General features: G+C 44.4%; 1 protein-coding gene across 2 annotated transcripts in view; it reads left to right on the top strand.

Annotated features, from left to right (window-relative positions):
* Positions 1–445: 445 nt before the first annotated feature.
* The window catches only part of SLC35F3 (solute carrier family 35 member F3), a 69,286-nt gene continuing 52,144 nt past the window's right edge, over positions 446–17,587 (top strand). The window contains exon 1 of one of the 2 annotated variants that reach the window (XM_051614225.1): positions 446–465. Coding sequence is in view for 1 of the 2 variants with exons in the window: in XM_051614224.1 (XP_051470184.1) it covers positions 1,961–2,036 (76 nt within the window). In the remaining variant the exon portion in view is untranslated. Of the gene's footprint in view, positions 466–1,890; positions 2,037–17,587 lie in introns of those variants that run through there. The other variant, XM_051614224.1, reaches the window with a different exon arrangement.

The following is a 17,587-nucleotide window of genomic DNA, read 5'->3' as shown; positions in this document are numbered from 1 at the left end:
GTGAGATCTGCCTCTTTTTAGGTAACTTCTTTCAAAGGTCAGAAGCTAATTGGACTCCAAGATGAACTAGTGCAGTGAACAAGGTGGACCTGCAGTTGCTACTGTGCCTGTGATCTGTAACATCACAGGGAGCTGAATGGATTAGATAATCCTATTAAGAAGGCCTGGAAACAACCATAAAAGCCAGTGTTTGTTTTTTTTTTTCATTTCACCAAGCCAAGCTTTTGTGGTCTTAGTGCTGAGCACATGAATACACTCTTCAGAAGGATCACTTTGAAGGGAGCCTAATACATTTTTTTTATAAAGCTCTCCTGAAGGCTGACACAGAAGAGGCATGGGAAATGCAAACCACCCCTGAGCTTCATCAGATTACAGATCACCAGATGAGACCTGTGCAAACAAATAGTCTGGATGTGACCCACCAAGAAAGCTCTCCTCTTAAGTAGAGCTGTCCGGCCGGCACAAGTAAGGTGCTGTTTTCCCACGGTTTGCTAAACAGTCTGTCGGGGCTGCTTTTCAATAGCCACTATTTATGTAATTAACAAATACTTTGGAATGTTTGTGGAGTTTGATGGCTGCCCAGTCTTGTTTGCAAAGTACGCTCATTTTAATTTCACCAGATCTTAAGAGATGTTGAGTATTTGCGTCTTTGTCTCCTGACGCCTCTTGTATTGGAACCTGGTAAAATGTGCTGAGTATTTTCGTATCCACAGAAGAAATGACTAGGAGTAAAGGGGGCTGAGTTCACCGTGCTCAGCATCTTATGAAACCTGGCTCTTGGCTTACAGTGATAATCTTTTTTACACGTTTCATATGCATTCATTGAGATGTATTTCTTCTCTCCTGGATCCACTTGCATTAATCTTGTTAATTAATACCGGTTAGACTTTTGTGTATTGATAGAAGGGTAAATCTACCACACACTATTGGTGTGTCACGACTGGGGGTCTTAACATTATTCCTGAAAAGAACCCACCATAAGAAGTTGCTACAATAGGAGCAGCATCCAGTTGTGAAATGCCACATTTTATCTAACCTGCATGTAGATACGGAGGTATTTTGTTTTATGCCTCAAAAAGAAGTTGGTAAGCTGTGTTAAGAAAGCTGTGGAGCATGCTACTGCAAGTATTGGAATATTATGGATAAATCAATGGTGTATCCTAATCTTGACTGTTGTGTCTGATTTTGATCTCCCTCTTAGAAAAGGACGCAGCAGCAACAGAAAGGCTGTAGAAAGGGTGGTAGAAATTACTGAAGGCACGGATGAAAATCGACCTGGAATAGTGACTGGGCTTGAAGGCAAATGAAGCAGGGATATAGTGCGGTCAAAGAAAAATTCGTTTGCAGAGCGTACATTATCTTTTCCCGTAAGGCAGTAAGAAGGGAACTGAGCAGACCGTGAGAAGCCAGGAGCCCTTTTTGCTGCGGTGCAGTCGCCCAGCGCCAGCAAGAGTCGCCCGTGCCGGGAGCCCGGCTGGCTGGGGAAGCCCTGGCACAGCGCTGGGGAGCGGGAGCCGTGTCCGCAGCCGCATTACGGTCCGCGCTCTCCCCGCCTGCTCTGCCGGAGCGCTGCCCGGGGAAGGCGCCCGCAGCTCCGGAGCCGCCACCGCCGCTTCCAGCCCGGCCCGGGGTGCGGGGAGGGGGGCGCGAAATTCGGCAGCGCCCGTCACCGCGGCGTCCGGGCGCCTCCTCCGGCACGACCCGGGGGGCGGCCCCGGGAGCCCTGGGGGCGGGCGGGGGGGGCCGTGCCGGTGACGTCGAGTTTGCAGCAGCCCCGAGCGGCAGCGGGCGGGCGGGCGAGCCCCAGCCCCCGCCGCCGCCCGGTGCTGCGGCAGAGGGCGGCGGGCCGGGAGCCGTAACCGGGTGGGGTAGGGGGGAAGCTTGGTCCAGGAGGTCTCCGGCGGCGCCAGGATGTAGGCGCGGGGCGGCGGGGGAGCTTGCCGCCGGCGACGGACTCGCCATGAAGAAGCATTCGGCCAGGGTGGCCCCTCTCAGCGCCTGCAACAGCCCCGTCCTCACCCTCACCAAAGTGGAAGGTAAAAGGCGGCGCCAGGAACGGGACGGGGGTAGCGCCACGGGGGATGCTGTAGGGCGGCTGGGTACCGCCACGGGGGCTGCTGCGGGGAGACTGAGTATCGCGACAGGGAATGCTCCGGGGCGATGCTCGGCGGCGCGGGAGCTGCGCGACCCGTGGGCGGGCGGTGGGGACCCGCCGCCGGACATCGCCGGCGCCCACACCTGTCCCCCGCCCCGCTCTGCTCCGGCTCTTTCCTCCCCCACGCTCCAGAAGCAGAGCTTCTCTCCTGGAGCTCGCCTCGGGTCTCGGGAGCAGTCCCCAAGCCCCCCTAGCAAGTACTTGCCAGGCGGGACCCTTGGCAGCAGGGAGGGACAGAGGATGCTGGACAAATTTGAGCCCCGATGCAAGGGACGCTGCCCCGTGTTCAAACTGTCTGTCCTCACCGCTTGCTGCCAATCCAGCTGCACGGTAGTGGTGGGGTTGGGGCTCTGTGGTCAGAAGGGACATTAGGAGCTCAACGGGCAGTGGGAGATTGGCAGACCTTCAGGGACCGCAGGGACCTTTGAAGACTTTCAGGGACTATGGCTAAGGACCTTGAAGAGGGCAGTTGTGTGCTCAGGAGGGTTTCCCAGAGAGCTCTGAAGCTCTGGGTGTAGCTAGTGGGGCCGTCTGGGGTGAGGAGCTGTGATCTGGGGTAGAAACCTGTAGGCCGTGTCCTAGAGAGGCAGAGCAGGTGAGATGGTGATGTGGAGGCAGGAGGAAACTGAAGAAGGCTGCAAGTCAGGAAGAGGAGCCCATCTGAGGAGTGGGTATGTAGCTGAGTTCCTGAAGGAAGTGCAAAGAGGAAGCCACCGTTTTGGGGGATCCACTGGGGAATATGGTTGGTGAGAGGCAAAAGGCTGACTGAGAGTAATGGAGAGAGGAGAGGCTGAAAGGGATGAGCAAGATGGGGCAAAAAGGAAGAACAGCTCAGAAAAGGGAATGATTAAACAGTAAGAGGTAAAATATGAATGTGAGGCTCCTTAGAAAGCTCATGAAGAATAAAAAAGTAATCTTGATAAACAGAGGAACAAAGAAAGAAAAGAAGAAATGGTAGCAATGGCTCTGTGGAGGAGAAAATGAAAAAATACAGAAGTGCCCAAGAGAGGGAAAGGAACTAACATCAGCAAGTAAAAGTAGAAAATCAGGTGCACCTGAAGGGTGCTATTTCAGTTTATGCAGAATACAGCTGTTGTATTCTCCCAACATAAAAGCCACTTGCTGTAGAGATGGGAAAAGGGATCTTAGTTTTCTGATGTAAAGAAGAGCAGGCCTGATCTTCATTAAAGCCCTGGGAGTTAGTTCCATGCGCAGCAGAGTGTTTTTCTCAGAGTTCACGTTGGAGGTTCCTCTGGGCAGGGAGCACATTTCCCTTTCGTTTGGTACACTGCACATGCTTTATGAATCATAAATAATAATAACCTACCAGGTTCCAGCTTTGAAATGTGGGTCATCTCATTCCTCTTCTATCAGTTCAAATACAGTTTATTACCTGCCTTATATAGAAAGAAAAGCAGCACAATTTTTCCCTGTGCTATAAAACTGAATCCTTTCAAGCATTCCCATCTCTGCTCTGTATACCAGCTCTCAGATACCTTGTTGCCACCCACCAGGGACTTTGTTGACCTAGTTGGACTTTTCCTTCTTTACTTCAGAGATGTTCTTCCTTTATCATCAGTGGCAAAATCTAAATTGCCTTGATGGTGTATGATAGGGCCTAGAGGTTGTACAGAGGCAGGTAAGAATTTCCTTGGCTGTTGCTTCCTTTTCATGAAACAGACTAGCTTTGAGAGCTTCTCTTTCCAAACCAATTGACAGCATTTCCTTTCAGGTTAGTATTCACTAATTTGGCCAGCTGGTGTTTAGAGCCATATGAAAAAGCCAAGATGTAGTTACAGGCAAAAATAAAGTGAAGCAGTGGGCATGCTGTGGAGTGCCTGCTTCCCTTGGTCCAGCTGCTGTACCTCTGGCAAAGATTCGCCTTCCTAAAGTTCTCTAGTAGGTCAAGTCCCTTACAGAGGCGTAGCCAATGCTGCAAGAGCGAGACAGCAAAAACTTTCCTCTGCTTCATAGTTACAATTATTTTCTCCCCTATCAACTGCCATTAAAGCAATTCAAGGATCATTGGCAGAGCTACTAGGAGTATGTTTCACTCCAGGATAGTTAGCCAAGAAGAGCCTTTCATTGATGTGCGCTGCTGTAAAGGCTTCCAGCATTCCTTCTATTTTCCTGTCAGTGCAGCAGCTTCTTTGCTTTAAAAGGGAGATAAGGACTTTGTGCGCCTTCAGAAGCGTGACTGCCATTTTTAATTATTTCAGAGATTGAATCATCAGTATGCTCTGAGCCTGTTGTACCAGCACTTTTCAAGACAACTGTATCTACATGCAGCACTCAGGCAGGCAGTAACTATTGTGTGTGTTTTCTGTGCCTGGTACCATTGCACATGCTTCCTATTTTGAGCAACGTAGGCTCAGTGTCTGATTTGTGCTTGTTCAACTTTCTGTTATTGTTTTTCTCTCACCATTTTCCATCCATACCACAGTGGTTGTTCCTCTCAGACCAGCCAAATTGACTGGTTTCACTGTATTTTTATGTGAAAGCACAGTGCACTTTGAGGAATTACTTCCCTTCTTTGAGAAGGCAATGCTTCCATCCCTGCTCTGCATCTTGGAATCTTCCAGAGATAGAAGATGAGCAGCTGCAGAGCAATCACCTTGCCAGAGTAAATCCATCCTCCACTTAGTTAGCCCTTAGAACTTAGATCTACTTATTCCCAGGCTTCCAGTAACAAGGAAATTATATTGCTCCCTTCCCATATAGGACATTTCCTCTGCACTGTTCTGTCAGGAAGGGTGACTGGTGATATTCAAAGTTGTTTATAAGGCAAATGATACTTCTCTTCTTTTACTTATTACACAGAAGTGTCTGAACTGAGTTGCTGTGGAACCCCATACAGCCACATGCTCAGCTGGAGTAACCTTGTCTGAATGACTGGAGTTGGAGAAAATTTGTATAAGTAGAAATAAGAAAGTAATTTGCCCTGTAATACATTTGCATGCCTGCAGGGAACTCATCACTAGTGTATCAACACTGTAATCGCTCAAATAATAAATCTTTTTCGTTTCTTCAGCAAGAACAAACTGAAGATCCCAAGCACAGCAAAAACTTCCATGAGTATCAGTCTGCTTCCTTAAGAGATGCCATTCTTAATATCCTCATTTTGCAGATGAAGCAGCTGAGAAACTGCAGAATTAAGCAACTTGTCTAAAAACAAGCAGCACATCTTTTCACAGACCAGGCAAGAAGAGACCTACACTAGATAGGAATGCACCCCCAAGCATCCCACGTTTTCTGGCCACAGGATGGCACTGGCACAAATGGATGTGATAGAGGTGCGAGAGGGCTTGTTTTACTGAAGTCAATTACTTCAGGTTCCTAATAAAACTTTCTTTTTGGGAAATAAGATAAAGTGCTGCATAAATATGTCTCTGGAGAAATGCTATGTAACTATTAGCAGTGTTCTGCTGTTGGTATCTAAAGGTTTTGGTAGTCAAGCAGCACTTGTATGTACTTTGCCCACTAGGACAGACCCTGTGGAAAATTCACCCATGAGTTAGTGTTTATAGCAAGAATTGTGCCCACTGGTCTTTTTTTTTGTGTGAGAGCTGTACATTATAGAAATATGCAGTGCTTATGCCTTCTGGAAAACAGAAGCAGCTGGAGAGGCCAGCATTTTGGTGGCTGAGCCAGAGCTGTGGGTTTGTGTGTGCTTCCCCACTGAAGTGGCCTTCACAAGGAATGCATGCTGGCTTCTGCCAAGAGTAATATGCAAAAATGTTCACATCTGATTGGCCTGTCTTCCCACACAGGAGAAGGTCTTGGATGTTACTGTTAATGATCAGGGCTGAGACCATCAAACACACCTTGTGCTTGTGCCATTGCTGTGGTAGTGGCTTTCACTCACTCCTGACCAGAGCTGGGACGGAATGAATGATCAAGGGCTGAATGGTAACAAGTTTGTGGGCAGGTAACAGAATGAATGGGGGTGTAAATTTGCTGGGTGTCTGATTCTCTGTGGTACCTGCCAGCAGCCACTCTGTTATTGCAAGGCACAGTCAGTATGACTTACTCCCCACTGGAAAAGCTGTACCCTCTTCCATGTTTACTGTGTGAGTGTGTGTCAAGTGCACATAGGCAGTAATTACACTCTGGCTTTGCTCCAGTTCAACTTTTGCCCAATTTTCCTATTTCTTACAATATTTTCAGTTAACACACCGCATATTTGAGCTGATATCCAAGATCCTGTTCCAAAAGGCGGGAGGAGTTTCTTTTTGCATAACACCTGGCTGTCTTCCCAAATGGCACCGTGCTGTCTTAGGCTTTAAAGTCTGAAAGTGAGCTGATCTTAGCTATGCTAGGCTTACTCACTGGGGATTCTCACCAACTCATCTTTGATCATGTCCCACTGATTATTTCATATACCATCTTACCTGTGCAGACTCATAAGCCATAGGTTTGGAGGTGACTCATTACATCTGCACTGTATGTCCTCTCCCTAAATGATAGAAAAATGAAATGAGACCATTTTGATGTTACTAAACTAATGCCAGAGCAGGAGCTTTAATGCATCATGAAGCAGAAAGATAAGTTATTAAAGATTTATCCCAGCCTCCTTACTTTGGTGGCTGAAATGATTAAATTGTACACACTATGGGCAAGCAATAGTTTCATTTAAAGTGACGGAACTTAAAAATAACAGCAACCATTGGATCATCTTCTCAGACCTTCTGTATATCATATGCCATTACATTTTACCCACTTAACCCTAAATCAAGCAAGGGGCATCTTCTAGTAATCTTGAACCAATTTAGGCATTTGCTCTCAAAAAATAAGTAGATTATTAATCCATCTATTTAATTATAGCTTTCTCCTAGGAGAAGCTGGAACAAGAACTCATAAAAAATATATATTAAGTCACCAGAATGTGTCATTCATTGTCTCCTGTTTTAATTTTATAACTTTTGTAGATCATAGGCTATTTTAGTTGAATGGGACCAGTCTGACTGCCTGACCACTTCAGAGCTGACCAAAAGTTAAAGTGTGTTATGAAGGGCATTGTTCAAATGCCTCTTAAACACTGATGGGCTTGGGGTGTGGACCACCTCTCCAGGAAGCCTGTTTCAGTGTTTGACCACCTTCTCGGTAAATAAATGCTTCCTAATGTCCAGTTTAAACATCCTCTGGTGCAACTTTGAACCATATCCATGCCTCCTGCCCCTAGATACCAGGAAGAAGACCTCAGCAGCTCCCTCATGACTTCCCCATCTCAGGAAGCTGTAGAGAGCACCCCTCAGCCTCCATTTCTCCAAACTACACAAGCGCAAAGTCCTTAGGTGCTCCTCATAGGACATTTCTTCCAGCTTTTCCACCAGCTTTGTTGCCCCGTCCTGGACACTCTCAAGGACCTTCCCATTCTCCTTAAACTGTGGGACCCAGAAATGCTCACAGTACTCAAGGTAAGGCTGCACCAATGCTGAATGCAGCAGGATAATCACCTCTTTTGACCTGCTGGTTGTGCTGTGTTTGCTGCACCCCAGGAAGCAGTTTGCCCTCTTGGCTGCTGGAAATTTTGTCCCTCTTTCCTAATGGCTGACAGCTGTAGACAGGAGGATTTGTGGCATACAAGCAGTTCTGTAGGAGAGCCAGAGTTCCGGAAAAACTAGTACTTGAACATAGAAGTCTATAATAGCTCGACATTGTACTCCCCAGCAATTTCCCACTTACAAGCTTCATGTGTAGTGTTGTTTGTGTTGTAGCTTTCCTAGCGCGTTATACTCAGTGCTCACTTGTACACGAAGCATCTCCCTCCACTTGGCTGGAATACCATCACCAACCTTTAGTCCACAGCCCGCTTAATCTTTGTTAGTTATAAACCCTGAGATGCCACTGCAGACCTGGATAGCATCCTGCGGAAGCAGGAATTTGGCCAATAAAGCAGTAGATTTACTTTTTAATTTTCACTGAGTTTGCTGACAGCCACTGCAGCATAAGATCAAAGGCATCAGGAAGCAAGGTGTTTTTAGCAGGGCAGAGATGGCTTGGTTTTAGGCAGAGCCACCCACCAAATGTCTTGGCAGTATATATTGGGGAAGCCAGATACCACCTCCAGTGTTAACTGCCCCAGTCCAGGAACTTGAATCTATTCTACCTGAACATAATGCAGAAGAACCTAACCTGGAAGTTTGTGAGTCCAACTTGAGGGATGAATTTGACCATGGCATCTGCCATAGTGCCCTGTCATTATGCAAAAGTTATACGTTGACTTTATTTGAAATAACAGGTATACGTTTTGCCCAGAATGTCTATGGCCATAACCCTCCTCAAATCAACCAAAAAAAAAACAAAAACCAAAATAAAACAAACTCAAACAAACAAAAAACCCCAACAACAAACAAAATAAACAAACAAAACAAGACCGAAACAACAACAACAAAACAGCAACAAAAACCCCCCAACCAACCAAAAAAAACCCAACCCCCCAAAAAAAACAAAAACATGAGCCCCATAAGCTTTGTAATTCAGTCATGGAGAACACAGAAAGGAGGAAGCATGGTCTAGAAATGGCTGTTCCACAATCACCTCCAATTCCCTGGTGTAAGTCTAATAAATACAGTTTTTATGGCTGAAGAAGGCATGAGTCTGTCTCCTGTAGCTGATTGAAACAAGTGAAGAATAGTGAGTTGCAAAAGCCTTTCTTACTGAAAAAAGGAAAAGACAAGTATCAAGAGAGCAAATAGAAACTAGAATTTTTGCACATCATGTATGTTTGCTTGGAGTTATGCTGAGTGCCTTGATGCCAACATGGGTCTAGCCAAACCTAGCTTTGTTAGCAGATGAGACCTAGCTCATGCTGAGCATGCTGGTGAGAGTTAAGGAGACATCTTCTTTCTTCTGGTAGATCCTTAAGCAACAAATCACATGGAGACTTCTCTGCATATATATGCGTTACTCCAACCACTTTGAGCATTGGTTATTGATTGTCAGAGAACAAATGCTCCCACTATCTTATTCTTAATTTAGGACCTAAAAAGCCATTTTGTTTGAGCTTCAATGGAATGTTAACCCTTTGATTTCTAAGAGAACAGTCATTTGGAGTTAAAATTAAGTATGCAAGAAAACAATGGGCTATAGCATCGTCTTCTGTATAAAGCTTGGCTTGAGAGCCAAGCAGCTCTGAATTTTGGAAGGCTCCATAAAAGAGGAAGAACATTGCCTTGCTTGTGATAAAATGCAGCCAGCATAGTTTCTACAGTTAGTATGTGTTCACTCACCTCTTAGTAAAAATACCTGTACATATGTACTGATATAAATGTGCTATTTATATGTGTAGTTGAATTCCCTTGGAGATAAAACCATTACTCAAGAAAGGCACTTGGCACTTAAATGCCTGGCTAATTAATACAGTAGTTTCCTGCAGAGGATCCAGTCTGTTTTTTTGTTTTTTTTTCACTGGAAGAGGCAGTCATCTCTCAAACCTTTGTTCAGGGTGAAATTTGCACAGACTCTCCTCAAAATTTGCCCAGAATACAATTTTGGTCATAGCTTATTTTTGTTCTAATGGAAGTTCTGCTTCCACAGAGATGCAGGTCTCCTCAAAGTAAATGGCAAATGTCCCAGTGACCTTGCAAGGTAACTCACTGTAAGCTTCAGTCCATTTTTTATTCAATAGTAGAATGCAGAATAATGGAAAAAATATCTCCTATTCTACCAAGAATATGTATGTCATAATAAGGGTTATTCTTTACATGCCTTTATGGTTCTCACTTTCCAGTACCACACTATTGGTACTGTAATAAGCACTCAATATCTTCCATTTTCACTCTGGACTTCAGTCATACATTCTGATTAATAAAAAAAAGGACAGTATTCAGGGGAACTCACCACTATACAAAATTCCAAGTGAAATGAAATATTTTAACGAGGCCCATTCAAATGCAGCACTTTTAATAGAATTTCTAAGCAGTGGCTTCTGTAGAGAAATTAAAGGCTAAATTGCTGCAGTATGGAGTTCAGAGTTTTTCAGTTCTCTCTGTATCACTAACAGGAATTAGAATATATATTTTGCAGGAAGCCTTGCTTGAGTATTTGGCAGAGGAAGAAAGGCATATATGTGCTAAGAAGAAGAATTGCATGTATCTTCAGCAAATATGTGCAGGTTATTTAATTCCAATGCTTAGTAAGTTCAAGTATAATATTTAGCACAGGATAAAACAGGAATTGATACATGTTACGTGTTAGTGATGGAAGATACTGTATCTGTGAGTAATATTTTAGGATTTGGGAATATCTTTCACAAGAAACTTAGGCCTTTTTAGTGCAAGTTGAGTGGTATGGATCATCTGGTGGTATCAGTGATATGGGACAGATTTCCACAGACAAGAGGACAGGTGAATCTTCTTGATTGCCTGTGAGCCAATTAGACCTCTTTCCTATCCTGTTGAAATTAAAGTAAGATTATTAGATAAATTTGAATATCCAGCATGTATTATAAATCTTTCATTTTTTATAATTAGTTAATTTATATTGTGAATTCCAATAGCAAGAGGATCTGAACTCAGACTGCATTCATCTTTCTTTGAATCTGTGTTCATACAATTTTCCCTATTTCCAAATACCTACATCACTTATTCTGTAGCCTCAAGCACATTCAGACCTTCTGACCTAATAGGTTAATACTCTCTGTTTTTTAAAATAACCTCTACTGTGTATTTTTAAACTATCTGCTGTATTGATTTATTCTTTATTTAGTCATGCCATTCCATGATCAGACAAAGTAAAATTATTTTTATCTGTTACTGTAGAAGCAAAGTATTTAAAGAAAGTGCTTTAAACTTTCAGTTTCCCAAATAGTGTCTAAAAATCCATACATGCGATGTCATTTTGACCAAATATTCTCATTTAAAAACTGATTTAATAAAGGTTTATGAGGTTTTGTAGTTTTTCCGTTACAATACATTAATTGCTATTCATTAAAAATATAATACTGGTTTGTTAAACCTTCAGCACTGAGCATGATTGGAAAGCTGGGCAGATGTCTGCAAACCCAAAGTCATTGCAGCACTAAGTGTTGCAGTCCCACCCACCAGCCACCCACGAATATTCTCAGTTTCCCCATAGGAACCCAAGAGCAAATTCCTCAGAAAGCACAGGAACAGTTGCCATATGAGGCCTGACCAAAGGTCCATCTGGTTCTTTCTCCAGCTCAGTGGAACTGATCAGGAAGGTGTATTTTCTAGCCTCAGATGCATCTCTTGCAGTGTGAGTGTGCTAACAGCTGCAGTTTCCCCAGATGTAGAAATGACATTTTTCTCTGTTTTTCCGCTTTGTTCCTAGTAATTTTTGGCAGTTATTTTGCTATTTTGACTGTTCCTGCACACTGCGTTGCTCTTTTTTGTGGAGCAGCCTGTGAAGGTCTCAGGATCCCTGGTGGCAATGGCCAGAGCCCATCACTGCGTGTGCAGCATGTGGATTGTTTACTCTCACCTACACCTATTTATCAGCACACTTCTCCACCTGTGTGGAGAAGTCCACCCAGTCAGGTAGCCTGTCATCCCTTGCAGCTGGCCCTTATCCCACTGACCTGCCTAATTTAATGTAATTTAGGAACTTTGTCACCAGACTCATCCCCTTGTTCATGTTACCTGTGCTTATGGTGAAGAGTGCAGGTCCTACAGCAGACCTCTGCAGAGCTTCAGCTACTTCCCCTGTTGCTGTATTTACTCCTCACTGGTTTCCTATTTTATATTGAGCCTTTTATCCATTCCAGCATGCTTTTTTTCTGTAAGGCCCCTTGGAGTGGGATTTTTGTTACAAGCCTCTTAAAAAACTAGAAAGGAAAACTCTGTCTCCTTTGTCAAGGTGCCTGTTGACCCCTGTCAGAGGACACCAGTGAGGCTGCCAGATGAATGGTCTAGGCTCGCCCAGTAGGAAGCATCAAGCAGAGTCCTGAGCTTTACACTGTGCCAGGATGCCCATTCCTCACTGTTGCTCTAGCACTTAGCACTCTGTGGTAGAGTTGAGGTGGCAGCTGAGTGGCTGAACCCTTACCTTCAAAAAGTGGAGGTGGAGTGTGTGCTCCTCTTCAGTAGCTCACTGCATAGAGCAGCCTCCCACCCCCTGTGATAGAAGGAGCAGGGATCCCATCTGCCCCAAAGGGTGCCCAAATCCACAGACCCTCCAAGGCCAGGGGAACCCAGGTATCAGCAAATCCAGTTCTCAGAGTAGAAGACATACTTATTTATCAGGAAAGTATGAAGTGAAGAGGTAATGTAACTAGAGGAGAAAAAGTGAGATTCTAGGACTTGTTCCAATGACTGCTTCAAATACAGAATGGAAATATCTCTTAGAGATTAATCTTAAATGACAGATGAAAACTCTCAAATGTGTCTTTGAATCCTGACAGGGTTGGGGGTCTAAGAGAAGCACAAATGCTGATGTTTTGTGGCACTTAGGCATGCCCAGGAACAGATTATTTGGCATGTGAGGGGTTGGCTGCTGGGGTTGGGAGGAGGACACAGCTAGTGCAAGCAGCTTGGCAAAGCTAAAGCTAATTTGGAGGAGGGAATGTCCCTTGATGCACACGCTAGGCTGTACATACTCTCATTACTGTTCTGTGCAGCAGACACAAAGGCCTTTGGAAGGGCTGATACAAGGAGATAACTGGCTTCTGAAGTGAAATATTAACAGCTCCTTAAAACCAGCCATGAGGATGACCTATGAAAGGAGAGGTCATTAATGACAATGGCATGAGAAAACTGCACTTAGGTACTGATAATCTGCCATGACACAATTTGTCCCTAAGACCTCACTCTTTAACCTGACCAACTGTGAAGAAAATGCCTAGGCAACAGGTATATTCTGAATAAATACCAACTACAGTGACAATTAGAGACGTAAATCACTTTGTGGATTTGGCATTTCATCTTCTCTTCACAGGGTGATGCCTCAACTGTCTTTTGACAGCTTAGCTCAAAAATCCAGGACAACTAAATAATACATAGCTAGTGTGGTAGACAGGAATGGGATAAAAACACTACAAGGAGTTTGGGAGTCTGATACTAAGGCAAATAGTATTGTGTGTCCAGATAAATCACCTCCCAAAAGACATCATGTGTGTTCTTAGGTATGTTGGTAATACAGCATGGAAGGTTGTGAAAATATACCTTGTTCAGTGCCCAGCTCTGATCCCTCTGCATGTGATGGGTCAGGTGCCATTTTACAGGACTTCCCTTAGCTCCTTCTCCCCTGTTTATGATAAGCATGTCGTATTTTTGCAAGCTTCACAAACTTGTTCAGAACAGTGCCCAAGCAGCTACAAAACATTTTAGAGGCTGACAAAATGGAAATGCCTTGAGGATGGCTCATTTGTAATTGTCACAGAGACCTGTGAGGATTCTTCCTTTTGTCAGAATTTTTTTTTCTAGAAGCCTTATTTAAAGAGCTGCTTAAGAATAAGCTTATGGTGAAGCACGTTCATAGCCTGGGGAAGCTGGCGTATTGTGCATTATCACTAGGCACATGTTTCAGTCCCTACTAGGCAGGACTTCAGTCTGTGAAGGTCGCTTCCTCACTCTGAAGGGTCAGCAAGGGCACCCAGCACTTTTGTAATACTTCTATCACTGGTTTGCTGATGAGATGGCAATAGCTAAAGCAGTTCATTGGTGGCAGCTAAATGTGTTTTTGTGGTGGGGCCCATCTCAGAGCCTACCAGTGCTATCTGTGGTGGCTTTACTCTGTGTTCCTGACAGCAACGTTGGAGAGATGGGGCTTACTCAGCTTCAGACACCTACACTAAAGACACCTACTTCTGAGCTTGTCTCCCCAGACTGTTTAGAGCTGGTGGAGAGAAACAAGCACTAGGAGAGGGTGATTCATCTGGCTTGTTTTAATCGTCTACTTTAGAAGGAGATGAATTGTGCTATGGAAATGCCTTTTTTCTGTCTACTAACTATGCAGAAAGTGTAAATGACTGTCTCCGATATACGAATCTGCACAGCAGATGTCTAAAACTGAGAAGTTGAATGCCACTCTTGTTTTTTATCAGCATCAAAATTTTAACTTATACAGTGAGGTGCATCATGGTCCTGTGGTAAGTAAGCCTTCAACTGTCTAGCTGTGCACAGGAGTCCTAAGCCTTAAAGTGCTTTTGAAGTGGTCTGGACAGGTGTTATCTCTGCTGGAGTGGATTTTTCTCCAAAGCAGTGCAAGCATCTGTAGTCAGTAAGAAAGGACATGTTGTCATGGATGGAGTGAGAGATGCATTTTACTCGTAAAAGAAAAACAATTATATATGTATTGGTATGAAACACTGAGTTAACAAAGTTAAACAGTAAATGCAATAGTGGTTTAACAGGTTTTGATGGCACGGTACACTTGATTATTTACTGAATAAAGGGCAGGGTTAGACAAAACTGTCAGGGAGGCCCTCCTGTTGAGTCACAAGGTTCAGAATAGACCTCTTTGCTTCCTAAACTCCTCAGAGGGGAGTCTAGGTGTGACTGGATCCAGTGGTAGTCCCAGATTTGGTCAATGGTTTATGTCTAAAGGATTGTATATGTGCAATCAATCCTTTAAAACACTTAGCTAAGATTTCAAAGGTTAGCATGCTATTAATCACTTACCAAGAATCCATTGCACTAAGGAGTTTCTCAACCTCAAGGGGTAACCTTGAGTGGCATCCCTATCCAAGGGGAGATCCTGGTGTGCAGCCTACTGTCATTTCAGGTGAGTTCAATGGGCCCTGGGCTGTCCACTGTTTATAGGATGATTGACTTTCAGTCATATTTGCATACCAGCAAGACGTCTGGGTTACTCTTCCAGGTGCCCTTTGTCTACCATGTTGCCATCCATCCCCCAAAGTCAGGGGAAGCTGGATGCAGCCATGACAACCTCCACTGATGCTTATGGCTTAAGCAAGGTGGAGGGGAGCACTGCCACACATACGATCTAAAACATCTACCTTATATGGGGTGTGTAGTGCCTCCAAGTCACTGTTTCTCTCCATGGCCTCAGCTGGGGGCGTGGAGTGAACAGCTCGAGTTTAGATGTCTCTACCACAGGTATCTGAAGTCAATTGACAGGGGTTTCACCCGTAATGGAGGAAACAGAAGGATGACTTTTGCCTGGGGTTGGGGATGCAGTAACAGTGGAGGTGATTTCCTTCCATTGCCTCTGAATGCCGTGGAAGAGAGGCTGGCTTAAAGGGAGGGGAGAGGAGTGGTTCCAGTTGGGATTTATGAAACAGAAAAATTAATAAACAAAAGGGAGAATGAAAATCCAAATTTAGTAAAAGCAAGATAGGCATTTTCCCTCAATCTCAGCATCCTGTTTTACTCCTTTGGGTGATACAGTAGCATACAGAGCACTCTGCTGGAAGGAGTAAAGGAAGAAATCCATTAGAAGTCTGGAGGAGAATGTCCAGAAATAAAATTCTTATGTGTCCTGCCTCATCCATTCTGAAAAGCCATTTTGCTATCTTTAAATTAATGTGCATTCCATTGCCAGCTGGCCTTGAGCAGTATTAGAAAGGAAGAGTGGAGCTTCTCATCCATGTGCAGGTTTTGATATTACCCCATCTGTGCATCTGTGACTTGGGTGACAAAACCTGTCCCCATGGGGATGTAGGGACCAGGCAGGGAAAGGTACAGCCCTGGGTGTTATGCCAGCTGGCACGCAAGTGCCCAACACAGTAAATGGGAGGATGGGACCACATGGGTGCATATCATCTATAGCATCTGCTATCTGGCTTGAGACAGATTAAGTCCCAAGCATCCTCCAGGACAGTGCCACATCCACTTGGAAAGGTAGTGCCCATTTGACATCTAGCCCTCTGGCAGCACAGTCTCAGCTTGTAACTGCTAATCAGTGGTTCAGTGATTTTTATCCCAAAATATGGGGGCCACCATTTTGAAACCCATCCTGCCTAGAATAAGCTTTTACTCCATCCAGCATGTAAACGCATCCAAAGAATGAGCACCCCTAGATGTGTAAGCCTTGAGCTGCAAGATCACTTTAGAAGTGATACATGTAGTATTGTATTTTGCTGAAAGTGTATGTTCTGTTGGTGTATTTAACACAAAATTAAATGTACCTGGACAAGTCACGTTACCTAGGGAGCAGAGAAAACATCAACAAGTTTAGCTTTATTTTGCAGGGAGTATTTACCATGGAATAGAGCTGAAAGGCAGTGACGCGCGTGCAAGCTGTCCAAATGCGCTGCTGACTCATGCGTCTGTGCACAGTGCAGTGGGAGCAGGGTGGGTGGCTTCAGCCCACGGTGTGGAGAAGATCCTCACCAGTGTCTCTTGCGGCATTTCCACTAAGCACTGCATTATTTTATGTTGAGTGTCTGGTGGATCAGATTGGTATAGTTGTGATTTTCCCATGTTTCAGTGACTGCCAAAACTCCTGGGCCAGAGGGCCAGATGTTATCTTGCTGTCTCGGTGACCAGTTTTTATTTTAGAAGGCATAGCATGGCTTCAATGTTGTGATAAAGAGCACTTACTTGTCTTGGGATACCATACACCCTAGTGGCTTAAGGCATGTTCCCTAGTGTTAAGTATGTTCAGCAGGAGGGGTTTAAACCCTGGTTTCCTGCTTCCCAGGGGAAAAACTGCAGAGAAGCTGGAGATGGCAGGTACCCTGCTAGTTATATTCTAAAAAGAGGAACATTTTTGCCTAGCTCTCCAGGTAGTTTCAGAGATGCAAACTGTGAGTGGAGGGAGGCTCTTCCCTGCATTGCCAGTGGCACTAACCCCTCCTAAGCTCTTGTTTGGCACCCCAGCTGCCTGCACTATTTTTTTCTGTGCCCAGCTCTCCCCTCAGTCCATGGGAAGGATGTTGGATTTCATTAGGATGTGTGAAGTGTTTGGTGTTAGAGCAACAATGCCCAGTATAAAAGCTTGAGAGGAAATGAAAAATTCAGTAATCACTGTGGAACTTGTGTGGTGGACAGCAAAGAGATCACTGGCATCTATCTGCCCATGGTGTGGTGAAGGTAAAAAATTTAATCTATCATTGTTTAGTAAACTGATCGCTGATGGGTCTGTGCAGAGAGTGAGGCAAGAAGCGTTAGTTACGAACAGTATATTGCAAAGAAGATATGTTAAAATTATTTTGAATGAGCTAAGGGTTCACAAGCAGCCTTTTTTCCATTCTAGCTTCTTCTAACATTTAGCAGGTAGATCCTAACCTTTCAATATCTGTTTAATACAAAGCCATATTAACTTTGGGTAACTCGTTGGCCTGCTGCTGCATCTCCTGTTATGTGGGAAGCTGCCCACATAGTCTTCTATTGAAAACTGAAATAAGTGGAGAGATCAGCAATGTCCTCATCTCCCTTAAAGCTGCTCAAAAAACCTATGTGTTTATACCTTTACTGGTCTACATGCTCTTTAGTTTTCAAGATTTCAGAGCCCACAGTTTTTCCTATTACAAAATACAGCTTGACTAGGCAAATTAATGGTACTCTT

Source organism: Apus apus, chromosome 3 (assembly GCF_020740795.1).
Source record: "Apus apus isolate bApuApu2 chromosome 3, bApuApu2.pri.cur, whole genome shotgun sequence".
NCBI lineage: Eukaryota > Metazoa > Chordata > Aves > Apodiformes > Apodidae > Apus > Apus apus.
The sequence above is the reverse complement of the archived record's forward strand: the minus strand, read 5'-3'. Positions and strand labels throughout refer to the sequence as shown.